This window comes from Python bivittatus, unplaced genomic scaffold (assembly GCF_059951505.1).
Source record: "Python bivittatus isolate LINGU-HERP-01145 unplaced genomic scaffold, Pbiv_v1 ctg000810_np1212, whole genome shotgun sequence".
Classification (NCBI taxonomy): domain Eukaryota; kingdom Metazoa; phylum Chordata; class Lepidosauria; order Squamata; family Pythonidae; genus Python; species Python bivittatus.
Window position 1 is genome coordinate 4153305 of NW_028277111.1, and position 13507 is coordinate 4166811.

At 45.8% G+C, this 13507-nt stretch overlaps 1 protein-coding gene across 2 annotated transcripts; it reads right to left on the reverse strand.

Moving 5' to 3' along the window:
- Positions 1–774: 774 nt before the first annotated feature.
- LOC148213950 (uncharacterized) lies at positions 775–13081 on the reverse strand. Of its 2 annotated transcripts, none has more exons than XM_088129462.1 (4): positions 12096–13081; positions 6934–7047; positions 4851–4977; positions 775–4241 (listed from the first exon to the last, which is right to left on the reverse strand). In XM_088129462.1, the coding sequence occupies exons 1-4, from the start codon at positions 12510–12512 to the stop codon at positions 2569–2571; spliced, it is 2331 nt and encodes a 776-aa protein (XP_087985588.1). In that variant the 5' UTR covers positions 12513–13081; the 3' UTR covers positions 775–2568. The 2 variants fall into 2 exon arrangements, with proteins under 2 accessions (XP_087985588.1, XP_087985589.1); XM_088129463.1 differs by having other exon boundaries at positions 775–4238; positions 12096–13079.
- Positions 13082–13507: the final 426 nt, after the last annotated feature.

The window sequence follows — 13507 nt, forward strand, 5'->3', positions numbered from 1 at the left end:
AAACGTTTCATTAGCCGGCTAGGTAACATCTTCAGTGCTAAAATGGGATGGGGTTTGCTCTCTATTTATGTGCTGTGGGCTGCCTTGCCAGTGCTGGTAAAGGTGGGGGGTTTTGTTTTGTTCCTCTGGTAGTTCTTTGACAGGCAAAAAATGCCAGAGCTTAACATTTGGTAGAACAGGGATGAAGGCTTAGATTCTATGAAGATCAGAATGGGGCAGTGAAACTTTATGGAAGCAAAAGTTGAAGAAGCAGGAGAGAGAATATCAACACTTCAACTTTGGTGTTGGAGAAGACTTGAATATACCATGGGCAGTCAAGAAAACCAACAAGTGGCTCATATAAGAAATCAACCCACATTTCACACTCAGGGTAAAATGACAAGGCTCCATTATATTTTAGGAACATTACATGAACACCTGACTCCACTGAGGAATCTATAGAACTAGGAAAGATGGAAGAGGAACAATGAGGCAGATGGATTCCATTACAGCAGCAATGAGTGCACCACTGGGGGTCCTGAAGGGCCAGTGCATTCTGGACAGGTTTTGACTGGTGGTTGCTAAGAGTTGGCACTACTTTGATTGCACATAATCAGTCAATCAATCAATCATTTAAATGATAACCTGGTTCAAACAGCACCATTTTATCAGCAATAACATGGAAATAGTTTGCCACTGCTGTGTTCAGATATATTTTTTCAATTTCCCAGTCTAACCTTGTTTTGCCCCAGCCAGGTGTGACAAAAAGGTTCAGGCAATAAACACACAAATACGGTAAAATCTGAAGCAATTTATTGAGCAACGCAAAACAATAACTGCTTTTAGCTGCACAGTGTAACGTAGACAATAAGATAGTCACAGACAAGGCAATAAAATAAATAATAGCTATATTCAGGGAACACATGAGGAAAAGACTCCAGAGCCAAAGATGCACCTTTACATCCTTCAGCTTCATTGTGTCCTCCTCAGAGAGCACTATGAGTCTTTGGTCTTGGGATTCCTGGTGATCTCCTATCCCATCTCTAACCTGGGCAGACCTTGCTTATCTAGATAAGGTTGACCAGATGCCAGAAATTACCCAATCCCATTTCAGTCTCACCTGAGTTGTTACAGGAACCCAGCTAGTGGGTCTATCCATCCAGAATCTTCCACATCTAATTCTAGTGGATCCCTCCTTTCTTGTTTTATCAGGCTGGGAGAATTTATCTGATCTTTCTGCATCAGACATAATTGTGTATCTTTTATCTTCCAACCTCGGTCTTGCTTTCTAATCTAAGAAGCCCCAAATACTTACTTTCTAAAGATTCCAGCCTGTTACTAACCAAATTTCAGTGCAACTAATGGGGTGAACCCAGTTCGGGGGTCAGCTTCTGGTTCAATAGGTTGTGCAACCCCTGAAAATTGGACTGGGTAATCTGGCAAGACAGTTTCATGGAAAAGAAAGGAGGAGAAACAGAGGAAGAGATGAGGCCAAAAAGGATGAAAATAAAAAAGATGGGAAAGTCTCCTTAACAGACCTTTTTTGGAGTTCTCTGAGCTTAGGGCAACCAGCACCCAAGTGCGGATCTTGTTCTTTGTAGATCATGTTTTTGCCTTGTGTTCCAGTAAGGCTTGCTCAGCACAATGGTTCAGACACAGCGAATGCCTTGCTGTATCCAGTCTGCGTGCAATTTGAAATCTATGGGGCTGGTTGGTTAGAGGCTTCTTAGGAGGTATCCTCTGATTGCACAGAGGAAGCCTTGCTAAAATGCCTTAAGGTCAGAGAACTGCCAAAAAGATTCATATGAAGGACCTGGGCTACCATTACTCCAGAGATCCTTAACATCTTTCTCTTCCAACCTGAATTCCTAACCCTTTTTTCTGATTGTTGACTGCCCAGGACAGATGCTTTTGCGAAATCATGGAAGAAATTCATTTATACAATTTAGAAAACTCTAAATCAGTGGAGATATGAGGTTTTGGGCAATGTGGCTTGGGGTTACAAAAACATGCAATTTGGAGTTATATTTAGCTTTGTTGCAGCCCTAGACATCTGCAGCAAGTCCTAAAGTCTTACACAAGCCTCCCTCCTTTATGAATGCAAAAACATAATTAAAAATTATACACCTCCTCTTCACCACTCTTTAGCTATGCATTTTTCCTCTTCTTCTTCTACCTTCTATAGCTGCCACATTATCATGCCCAGCCCTAAGTTCATTTGACCACAGACCCAGCATTCAAGCCCTACTGAGGTAACCTCCTTTTGTTCTCCATATCTGGGGTACAGTATGTGCAGAAAGTGTAAGACAATGGTGCACATTCACTGACTCACCCATTCTCTCATACATTTCCATGGTAGCTTTCCTGTATGGGTCATCCTATGACAAGAATGTCATTGATTCACCTTCAGCTCTTTCCACATATGAGCCCTTATAGCTTTTCTCCTGTGTGGATGCTTGGATGGTAAATAAGACTCCAGCTCAAACCAAAGATCACTGCACATTCCATGTAATGATAAGCTTTCTCCCATGTCTGGATACTTTGATAATGACTAAGTTGACTATTTCAAATGAAGCTCATTCTATGCATTTATATGATTTCTCCAGTGTGCATCCTATTATGACAAGTAAGTGCACTATTCTCAATGAAGTTTGTTCCATACTCCATGCAATTATATGGTCTATCCCCTGTATGGATTCTTTGGTGGCAATTAAGGTCTCTGTTGTCAATAAAGGTCTTTCCCCACTCTAGGCATTTATACGGTTTATCCCCTATGTGGATTCTTTGGTGGCGTGCAAGGTCTTTGTTGCCAAAAAAGCTCTTTCCACACTCCATGCATTTATATGGTCTCTCCCCTGTGTGGATCCTTTTATGAGAATTAAGCTGTCCTTTCTTAGCAAAGCTCTTTCCACATTCTGGGCATTTATATGGTTTCTCCCCTGTGTGGATTCTTTCATGATGAGTAAGATGTCCTTTCTGAGTGAACTGCTTTCCACACTCCATGCATTTATATGGTCTCTCCCCAGTGTGGATCCTTTTATGAGAATTAAGTTGTCCTTTCTGAGTAAAGCTTTTTCCACACTCCAGGCATTTATATGGCTTATCCCCTGTATGGATCCTTTGGTGGCGAGTAAGGTCTTTGTTGTCAAAAAAGCTCTTCCCACACTCCATGCATTTATATGGCCTCTCCCCTGTGTGGATCCTCTGATGGCGAGTCAGATTACAGTTTGTACTGAAGCCCTTTCCACACTCTGTGCATTTGTATGGTTTCTCCCCTGTGTGGATCCTTTTATGAGAATTAAGTTGTCCTTTCTGTGTAAAGCTCTTTCCACACTCCAGGCATTTATATAGACTCTCTCCTGTGTGGATCTTTTGATGGGAGGTAAGGTCTCTACTCTCAATGAATCTTTTTCCACACTCCCTGCAACTATATGCTTTCTCCCCTGTGTGGATCCTCTGATGGCGAGTTAGATGTCCATTTGTTCTGAAAGCCTTTCCACACTCTGCACATTTATAAGGTTTCTCCCCTGTGTGGATCCTTTCATGACAAGTAAGATGTCCTTTCCGAGTGAACCCCTTTCCACACTCCATGCATTTATATGGTCTCTCCCCTGTGTGGATCCTTTGGTGGCAAATAAGGTCTCTGTTGTCAATAAAGCTCTTTCCCCACTCCATGCATTTATATGGTCTCTCCCCAGTGTGGGTCTTTTTATGATGAACAAGCCCTGTATTCTGACAAAAGCTTTTTCCACACTGTTTCTCACCTGTGTGGATCCTCTGATGGTGATTAAGTGCACTGTTGCTAGTGAAGCTCTTTCCACACTTCATGCATAATTTCATCTCTCTGTTCAGACTGAAAGCTTTCCCAACTTTTATAAATGTTTGTGGTTTGTATTTCCTATACAGTTTCTTAAGTAAAGTAAGAGAGAAGAAATGATTGACATTTTTTCCATACTGTCTGTAGCCTTTAGTCTGGCTTCTTCTGTATTCACATAAATCAAATTCATTTTTCTCTCTTTTGCCATGTCCTGCGTATTTTCCCCTTCTCTTCCCTTTCTGATCTTGCTGGGTCAGGAAGCCATGGATTTCAACAGGGAGAGAAGTGGAGGACTTCTCCCCTCCATCTTCTGGGTGGCTTCTCTCTTGCCTTTTTGGATCCCCTTGATGGGCAAACATCACTTCTTCGACTTCATGCTTCGTTGTTTGCAGGTGTGGCATTAACCTCACCTGATTGTCATTGTCATTCTCTGGCCCATCACCTGCTTGGAAAAAAGAAAACAGAAATTCCTATTAGAATTTGGAACTGTTAAGAAGGAGGGCCTCCCCCTCTTAAAAACTTGCCCATCTGCGTTCCAGGTTTGTCACAGCCATGTGTCCGGATAGAAGTTGGATGCAAATTTTTATCTAGGAGACTCTGATGGCATCCAAGGGATTTTTCAGCTGGGAACCAGATTAAGTTGTTAACATGTTGATCGATCAATCTGCCCAGGCACTTCCATGGAGTATCCTATAGTTTCTGCCAAGGCCTTAGTTGTCTGCTAGAATAGGGTCTGTGAAGATTGCCTTGGACAAAATTGTCCCTGAAGGGCCTCTGCTGGTTTGTGATCTAGTGGAGTCCCGGCAGATGAAGGGAATTAAGAGGAAGTGGACGGGGCTCTTTGCAGCAGTGGCTCTCTCACTGGATATCAGCCCAATACTAAACACAACTCACTATGATGGTTTTTTCGGATTAGGAAAGATTTGAAGGGAATGCAGTGATTCAGGTGGTGGCCAGGTAGGAATCACGACCACCTAAAGCAACTGAGCGCAGATATCTTCCCTGGTTACCTCCCACTGAAAAAACCTTCCCCAATAGAAAAGAGGGGCCCTACCCAGATCGGCCATGTTCCATGAAACCTCCAGCATGACTTCCCTGCACAAGGCCCTCTGGCCAGAATCCAGCAGTGCCCACTCCTCCTCCGTGAAGTCCATAGCCACTTCCTCAAAGGGACCAGAGCCCTAGAAAAAGAAAGAAAATCTTCCTTAGCAAACAATCCCAGGAAAGACTTGTAAGTTCTGTCTTACTGGACAAAACATAAAACTGAGATTTCCAAGGGACCGAACGGACATTTTCTTGCAGGACAGGCTGATGCTGTAAGTGCACAACAAATGGCTGCATGCAGGTTTTAGAATGGCAACACAGCATCCCTTGTGGAGCTTCCCACTGGCGAAGAATAACTCAACAAGGAGGTTTCGGGGGGCAGAATCCCCTGGCCTCACCTGCCTTGGGGAGCAAATTCCAAATTCCTAGAAAACAGGACACACCCACTAGGAATTTCTTCCCTGGCCTATTTCAAAATGGTGACAATGAGCCTCGAAATCCCAAGTCATTTGATTAACAGTCTTACTGTTGCAGCCACTTAGCATTAACTTTAGGGGTTTTTACATGGAAAATCTGTTTTTCTGCACTTTCCCTTTGAAAAGTATTAAGAAGTATTAAACTCTTTCAACAAATACAGATAGTCTTCAACTTCAGACCGGAATTTCTGTCCCTAAGCGATGCCGTCATAAAGTACGACCACACTGCTTAGCAAAGACAATCTCTGCAGTCCCGGTTGCCATTGTTAACCAAATCCCATGGTAGTTAGGTGAAGCAACTTCCTGCTGGCTTCCCACAACCAAAGTTGGGAAGCTGGCAGGAAGTTTGTTTGTTTGTTTATTTGCTTGTTTATTTATTTATTTGTTAAATTTGTATGCCACCCATCTCCCCCAACGGGTGACTCTGGGGGGCTCAAAATTAAAACCAAAAACCCACGAACGATTAAAAAATTGTTTTAGATAATTAGATAATTAAAATTAATTAATCCATTAAAAAGTCAAACTGTAAAACAACCCTATACATATATACTAAAAATATTCAAGATGATGGGGGGCAAAATCAAATACCCCACAAGCCACTTCCACTGATGCGAGCCCCTATCTGGCCCCCAGGCCTTCTGGCACAGCCAGGATTTCACGCTTTTGCAAGTTGCAAGTCCCACGCTGGCAGGCAGGTAAGTGGCTGCTGTTGTGTTGGGGAGGGAGTGAGGAGGTACACAGGGGATACCAGAGAGTGTCAGGGAGGGTATGCAAGGGTGTGAGAGTGGGTTGGGAAGGGTGGGTGAGGGTTTGAGAGTATGTGTGAGAGGCGTGGCACAGGTTGGAGAAGGTGTGCGAGAGTGCACAAGAGGTGGGTGTGGGTTGAGGAGGGTGCGTGAGGATGCAAGAGGGTGTGCAAGTAGCATGGGTCACAGAGGGCGTGCAAGGATGGAAGGGGGCATGGTGCAGATCAGGGAGGGCTCATGAGGGTGTGCGCAAGAGGTGCAGCATGTGTCAAGGAGGGTGTGTGAGAAGCGGATGCAGGTTAGGGAGGGTGTGCATATGGCTGGTGTGAGCACAGAGGAGGTGGGGGAGGGTGCACAGGTGCGGGAGACTTAACCCAGTGACCTGCAACCTTCCCTGCCGGCTTCCCCATTGATTTTCTCTGGAAGTCGGCAGGGAAAGTTACAAATGGCAATGATGTGATTGCAGGGTGCTACAACCGCTCATAAGTGCGAATCGGTTACCAAACACCAGATCACGATCACATGACCACAGGGGTGTGGGACAGCAGGAACTCAAGGGCTGGTCGTAACCACCATACATTCAGCAGTGTCATAACTCTGAATGGTTGCTGAATGAGTGGTTGTAGGTGGAGTCTACCTATAAATTACATTTCCTAATATAAATCTCTCAGGTTACTCTGTAAGTTGTCTCTGATTTGTATCTCCAGAACAATCTTGAAAGCTGAGTCAGATTCAACAGGTTATTCTGGGGTGGGGGTGGGGGGGTGTATCACTATGTTCAAATGCACACAGATGTTCATGAGGTTGTAAAAGCACCTCATGAATGGAAGGAGATCGAACTCTACTGCTCTCAGAAGAAAGCTACACTTACCTGGCAAGGTGGCCCAGGTTCGATCCTCCTGAAAAGCAGCTCCTTAGAAAGAATGGATTGTTCTCCTCTTCCCTGGAGCTCTGCTGAGATCTCGCCCGTGAATGGCTCCTGCACCTGAAGGAACAGTCTGGTTCATGATCCACTTTCAGATGACCGTAACAATGTTAGTTTGCTTGCCTAACATTTTCCCTCTCCACCTGTACTTCCGCAACTGAAGTCAAACTGATACAACTAGGGGATTCTGCTCTGCACGTGGCTGCTATTTCTGTGTAAATGTCTGCCATTTTTGTGAAATGCTTTGTTGCCTCTTTTTATTTCCTCTTTTCAGTCTGATCAGGAGTTCCTTCTTTATCTTCTCTTCACTTGATAGGTGTGGCCCTTCCTTCTTTGTGAATTTACTTATTCCTGTCTCTTCCTCCTGGAGTATTTTCCTTTAGATTTAGGGACACAGATAGCAAACAATTCAAAGGAGTTTAAAGGAAGATGAAAGGAGTATGCTGAAACACTCTACAGTACAGATGTCAACATCCAAGATACCTTAGAAGATATTCCCTACTTAAAAGAACTTCTAGTACTAGAAGATGAAGTTAGATCAGCACTCCAGTCATTACCAAGTCAGAAGGCTACAGGAACTGGCGGAATACGCACTGAAATATGAGAAGCAACACAAAAGAATCAGTAAAGATTCTAGCCAATTATGCCAGCAAATCTGGAAAATGACACAGTGCCCAACCAACTGTAAGAGATCAATCTACATTCTAATACTAAAAATGGAGATTTAACAGATTGTGCAAACTATTGTACAATATCCTAAATTTCATATGCTAATAAAATAATGTTTAGGATCATCCAATACAGATTAAAGCCCAACATGGAAAAAAAAAGGGATGCCAAATGTTCTAGCTGGCTTTAGAAAAGGCCAAGGAACATGAGATATTATTGCTGATGCATGCTGGATAACTGAGAAAGCCAAAGAATGCCAAAAAGAAGTCAGTATGTGCCTCATCAATTATAGAAAGGCCTTTGATTGTGTTGATCACATCAAGCTGTGAAAGTGCTCAGAAAAATGGGAATCCCAGAACACCTTATTGTCCTCATGAGAAAGTTATATACAGGTCAGGAAGCCACAGGACAGGCAGAACATGGTGAATCAGGCTGGCTCGAGGTTGGCAAGAGTGCGACAAGACCATATACTCTCCCCTTATTTATTTGACCTATATGCTGAATATGTATTAAAGGAAGCTGAATTGGAAGAAGATGGGTATGGTTTTAAAACTGGAGGAAGAAACATCAATAACGTGAGCTATGCTGATGAAACTACCCTGACAGCTGAAAATGGAAATGATCTGCAAGCCCTAGTGCTAAAATAGCACAGTGAAATATGGGACTAAAATTAAATATAAAGAAGACCAAACAGATATCAACAGGTAGGACAGCTAGCCTTGCACTGCAATCTGCAGTGAAAATATCAAAGTGGTGGGTAGCTTCTGCCTTTTAGGTTCAACCATCAATACTAAAGGAACAAGCAATCAAGTCATATGCCACAGATTAGCACTTGGTAGAGCAGCCATGAAGCCCTTGGAAAAGATATTCACATATTTATAACTACAAATATCAGAATCACGCAAGCCATGCTATTCCCTGTGACACTCTACGGAAGCGAAACTTGAAGAAGCAAGATAGGAAGATTATTGACCCTTCTGAACTTTGGTGTTGGAGAAGAATCCAGAAAATACTGTGGACAGCCAAGAAAACAAACTTTATGCAAAGACCTAACTTTCTGGAAAAGGCAGTAATGCTGGGAAAGGTGGAAGGAAAGAGAAGAAGTGGATGACCAGCAGCAAGGCGATGGACTCAGTTTTTGTGAGACTTGAAAGAACAGGTTAGGGACAGATTGTCATGGAGAAAATCTATCTATGTAGTTGCTAGGAGTCAAAAACGACCTGATGGCACATAATCAATCAAGCTCTTGTGAGGAATGGGACCCCTTCCTTTCTGTTTGGCTTCCTTTTGCCTCTTTTGTTTGGGAAACCATCAACCTGGCAGTTCAGGGATAGAGACCATGGGATCAACACTGAGAGGTTTCGGTGGGGAGGATGCACACCGTGAAAATATTGTGACTACCTGTAATTATCAGACAATCTCTCTGATTACATTAGTTGGGAAAGTTATTAGGCTTGGGATCTGCACCTCCAATTTGTTGTGCTGAAACCAAGAAAAGTACTCAAGAGACACTTATATTCAAGCTGTAATTTGATAATGCGTTATATTGCATACTGTTGCTTTCTGTGGTGACTGTGCTCACTAGAGCCCAAAAAGTTGAAGAGGGGGAAAAAAGGGCTTTCAGTCTTTTTGCCTCCCAACATCAAACATACGTTTTCAAATCTGCAGTAAGTACTATTTGGTCCACCTAAATACAATTTTCACGGTTTACTTAATAACTTTTTTTCAAATCTTTTGTCCATTCTTTGTACTAATTAATAGTATACCTGTGCTTCCTTGTTTCCTGCTTCTTGCCAGAAAACATTTATCTAGGAGGAGAAATATATCTTTCCAATATTCTATTGGTTAACAGGTTCTGTTCATGAGAAAGAGGGTTGATTTGTCTTAAGTTCAATGCTAATGGTAACGACCAAGATTTCTAAAACTGGGGTGCTCCAATTCAGATATGGACACATGCTTTTGATTGTGGGGGAAGGGGTGTTCAGGAAGGGCTATTGTGGAGTACAGGAGCCCTCTTGGATTCAGGGTTGGGGTCTGCATCCCTGATCTGGGAATCCTGACTGGAAAAACCATTTGCCACCCCTTTGAGGTAGCATGAAGTATTTTTTTTGAATATTTTACTTTGAGGTAGCAAGAAGCATGACAATGAATACTAGCTGCATCCCTATTACACATTAACAGAGTCTTGCAAGTCTGAAAGTATTTTTCTCCTTCTCTCCTTTTACTCTCCAGAAAAGTAGGAAGGGCTACTTCTGAAATACTTCCCATGCCTCCCTAGTCTCCTTGTGGGGGCTGAGATACAGTGGGGCAAAAAAGTATTTAGTCAGCCACCAATTGTGCAAGTTCTCCCACTTAAAAAGATGAGAGAGGCCTGTCATTTTCATCATAGGTATACCTCAACTATGAGAGACAAAATGGGGGGGAAAAATCCAGAAAATCACATTGTCTGATTTTTAAAGAATTTATTTGCAAATCATGGTGGAAAATAAGTATTTGGTCAATATCAAAAGTTCATCTCAATACTTTGTTATATATCCTTTGTTGGCAATGACAGAGGTCAAATGTTTTCTGTAAGTCTTCACAAGGTTTTCACACACTGTTGCTGGTATTTTGGCCCATTCCTCCATGCAGATCTCCTCTAGAGCAGTGATGTTTTGGGGCTGTCACTGGGCAACACGGACTTGCAACTCCCTCCAAAGGTTTTCCATGGGGTTGAGATCTGGAGACTGGCTAGGCCACTCCAGGACCTTGAAATGCTTCTTACGAAGCCACTCCTTCGTTGCCCGGGCAGTGTGTTTGGGATCATTGTCATGCTGAAAGACCCAGCCACGTTTCATCTTCAATGCCCTTGCTGATGGAAGGAGGTGTTCACTCAAAATCTCATGATATGTGGCCCCATTCATTCTTTCCTTTACACAGATCAGTCATCCTGGTCCCTTTGCAGAAAAACAGCCCCAAAGCATGATGTTTCCACCCCCATGCTTCACAGTAGGTATGGTGTTCTTTGGATGCAACTCAGCATTCTCTCTCCTCCAAACATGAGGAGTTGAGTTTAGACCAAAAGTTCTACTTTGGTTTCATCTGACCATATGACATTCTCCCAATCCTCTTCTGGATCATCCCAATGCTCTCTAGCAAACTTCAGACGGGCCCAGACATGTACTGGCTTAAGCAGGGGGACACATCTGGCACTGCAGGATTTGAGTCCCTGGCAGTGTAGTGTGTTACTGATGGTAGCCTTTGTTACTTTGGTCCCAGCTCTCTGCAGGTCATTCACTAGGTCCCCCCATGTGGTTCTGGGATTTTTGCTCACCATTCTTGTGATCATTTTGACCTCACAGGGTGAGATCTTGCATGGAGCCCCAGATCAAAGGAGATTATCAGTGGTCTTGTATGTCTTCCATTTTCTAATTATTACTCCCAGACTTGATTTCTGCACACCAAGCTGGTTGCCTATTGCAGATTCAGCCTTCCCAGCCTGGTGCAGGTCTACAGTTTTGTTTCTGGTGTCCTTCCACAGCTCTTTGGTCGTGGCCATAGTGGAATTTGGAGTGTGACTGTTTGATGTTGTGGACAGGTGTCTTTTATACTGATAACAAGGTCAAACAGGTGCCATTACTACAGGTAACGAGTGGAGGACAGAGGAGCCTCTTAAAGAAGTAGTTACAGGTCTGTGAGAGCCAGACATCTTGCTTGTTTGTAGGTGACCAAATACTTATTTTCCACCATGATTTGCAAATAAATTCTTTAAAAATCAGACAATGTGATTTTCTGGATTTTTTTCCTCATTTTGTCTCTCATAGTTGAGGTATACCTATGATGAAAATTACAGGCCTCTCATATCTTTTTAAGTGGGAGAACTTGCACAATTGGTGGCTGACTAAATACTTTTTTGCCCCACTGTATCTTTGACATGACGGTTTTCCAGTCTGTGGCTCTTCCCCATCTCCCAAGGTCATTCCACATACCATTATACCATCCCAATACATATTCTCTAGATGTCTTTTCTCAGTGACCGTTTGTAAAGTAGAGAAATGGAGGCGTGTAAGATTTAAAATAAGGTTTGCTATATTGTTAATGAGAATGAATAGTTTTAATAATGTCAGCTGAAATGGAAAAAGTGCCTCAATTAATGCCTGCAATAGAGGAAAGAAGGAGAGGCTGGGCAAGAAATTCTGGCCCTTTCCCTCAAACTCTGGAGCCTCTTACATCCGTCAGTAGGAGGGTGGGAGGTTGAAAGAGGCTTGAATTTCTCCTTCCTCCCAAGGAATTATCTCCCAGAGGAAACAGATGCCTTTGCCTCAAGAAGAAAAGACTTCTCAGAATATTGAGATTTCCAGAAAAGACTGCACAGACATGTTCTTAATTTCTGCGATTTCCTGCAGATATTCCTAGATACCTTCTCGCCCCTCGCAGCTCCCCGGACGAAATCCTCTCACCTGCCTCTCCCGCAGCTCCTCCTCGCCGGCGGCTTGGCTCAGCAGGAAGCCCTCGGCCAGGGCCACCGCCTGCGAGCAGGTCTCCGCCCCGCATTCCCCGACCCAGCGCTCCACCTCGGCGGGCAGCAGGGCCAGGAACTGCTCCAGCACCAGCAGGTCCAGCATCTCCGCCTTGCTGCTCCGCTCCGGCCGCAGCCACCGACGGCACAGCCGGTGCAGCTGGCTGCACGCCTCCCGGGGCCCGCGGGCCTCCTGGTAGCAGAAGCCGCGGAAGCGCCGGCGCTGCGCGTCCGGGCCTCCCCTCCCCTCGGGGAGGGCTTTCGGGCTGCCCCTTCCCCCGAAGGCCCCTCCGCGGCCGGCCTGGGCGGCGGGAGGGCCCGCGGCCGCGCCCAGCCCCGAAGACCTCGGCGCCTCCATCCCGTCTCCGGCTCGTCCGCAGCAGAAACGGGGAAACCCTCCGCAGGGCCGCTCTCGTTCCCCGCAGTCCGCTTCTCCGAAGGCGCCCCGGGAGCCTCCTCAGGCCCCGCGCAGCCCTGTCCGACTTTCAGCTCCGCGAGCAGAGCAAACGCCTCGCCGGGCCCCGCAGAGGAGACCTAGCCGAGCGCGTCCGAGGAGCGGGTAGCTGCCCCCACGCGCCGCTGCTTCCTGCCGCCCGACCGCCATCGGGGCTCCAGCGACCGTCGGGGACCCGGGCCGGGGCCGCAGCCGAGGCGCCTTCCCGGGCGGGACCTTTCCCGGATCCCTCGAGGCCCCCCAACCGACCCCCCGGGGGGAGGGGCTCCGCTTCCTCGGGGCTTCTGCGCCCGGGAAGAGCAGCTGCCAGCCGCTTCCGCCACAACTTCCCGCGCCCTCCCGGCCTCCGGGACGATCTGCCAGAGAGTGCTCCCTCCTAGAGGGGCAAAACGCTGGGGCGACCTTCCTTTCCTGCCCGTGGCTAGAGAGCCTCCCCAGTGCAACCCACCGACCCCCCGCCTCGCCTCGCCTCGCCTCCGCTTGGCAGAGAGTGCTTCTGCGCATGCTCTGTTCCTTGCCGATGCTGGAAAGCTGTCAGAGCTGCGGTGCTGGCGGAACGTTTGGTCGGGGTGTGGGAGAGGCTGCGGGGGTGCGGAGAAGGGCGAGGGGTTCGGGGATGATGGGCACGGCGGAGGCCGAGTGGGGGTGGAATGAGCAACGGCCTCTTTCGGAAGCCCCGGGCGGGATTCATTCGACAGGTGGAGGCTGAGCAGAACAAGGGCACAAGCAGCTTGACACGTTTGCGGAACAGCAAGGAAGCAGATTGCTATATTTTTAAGAGACCCAAGCGTAATTTGGAGTATAGAGAGCTCATGAATGATTAGTTTAGGGCGAAATAGAGATCTATGCCATGTAGTATAAATATAAGGGGAACATTTCTCCTTGGACCATCCTCTCTC

Bases quoted from the DNA above. Each gene is read 5' to 3' on its own strand.
- LOC148213950 (XM_088129462.1), bottom strand. From the start codon at position 12,512: ATGGAGGCGCCGAGGTCTTCGGGGCTGGGCGCGGCCGCGGGCCCTCCC. The intron at 7,048-12,095 runs GTGAGAGGATTT...CTGTTCCTTCAG, and splicing joins AGGAGCTGCGGGAGAGGCAG to GTGCAGGAGCCATTCACGGG. The intron at 4,978-6,933 runs GTAAGTGTAGCT...TTCTTTTTCTAG, and splicing joins AACCTGGGCCACCTTGCCAG to GGCTCTGGTCCCTTTGAGGA.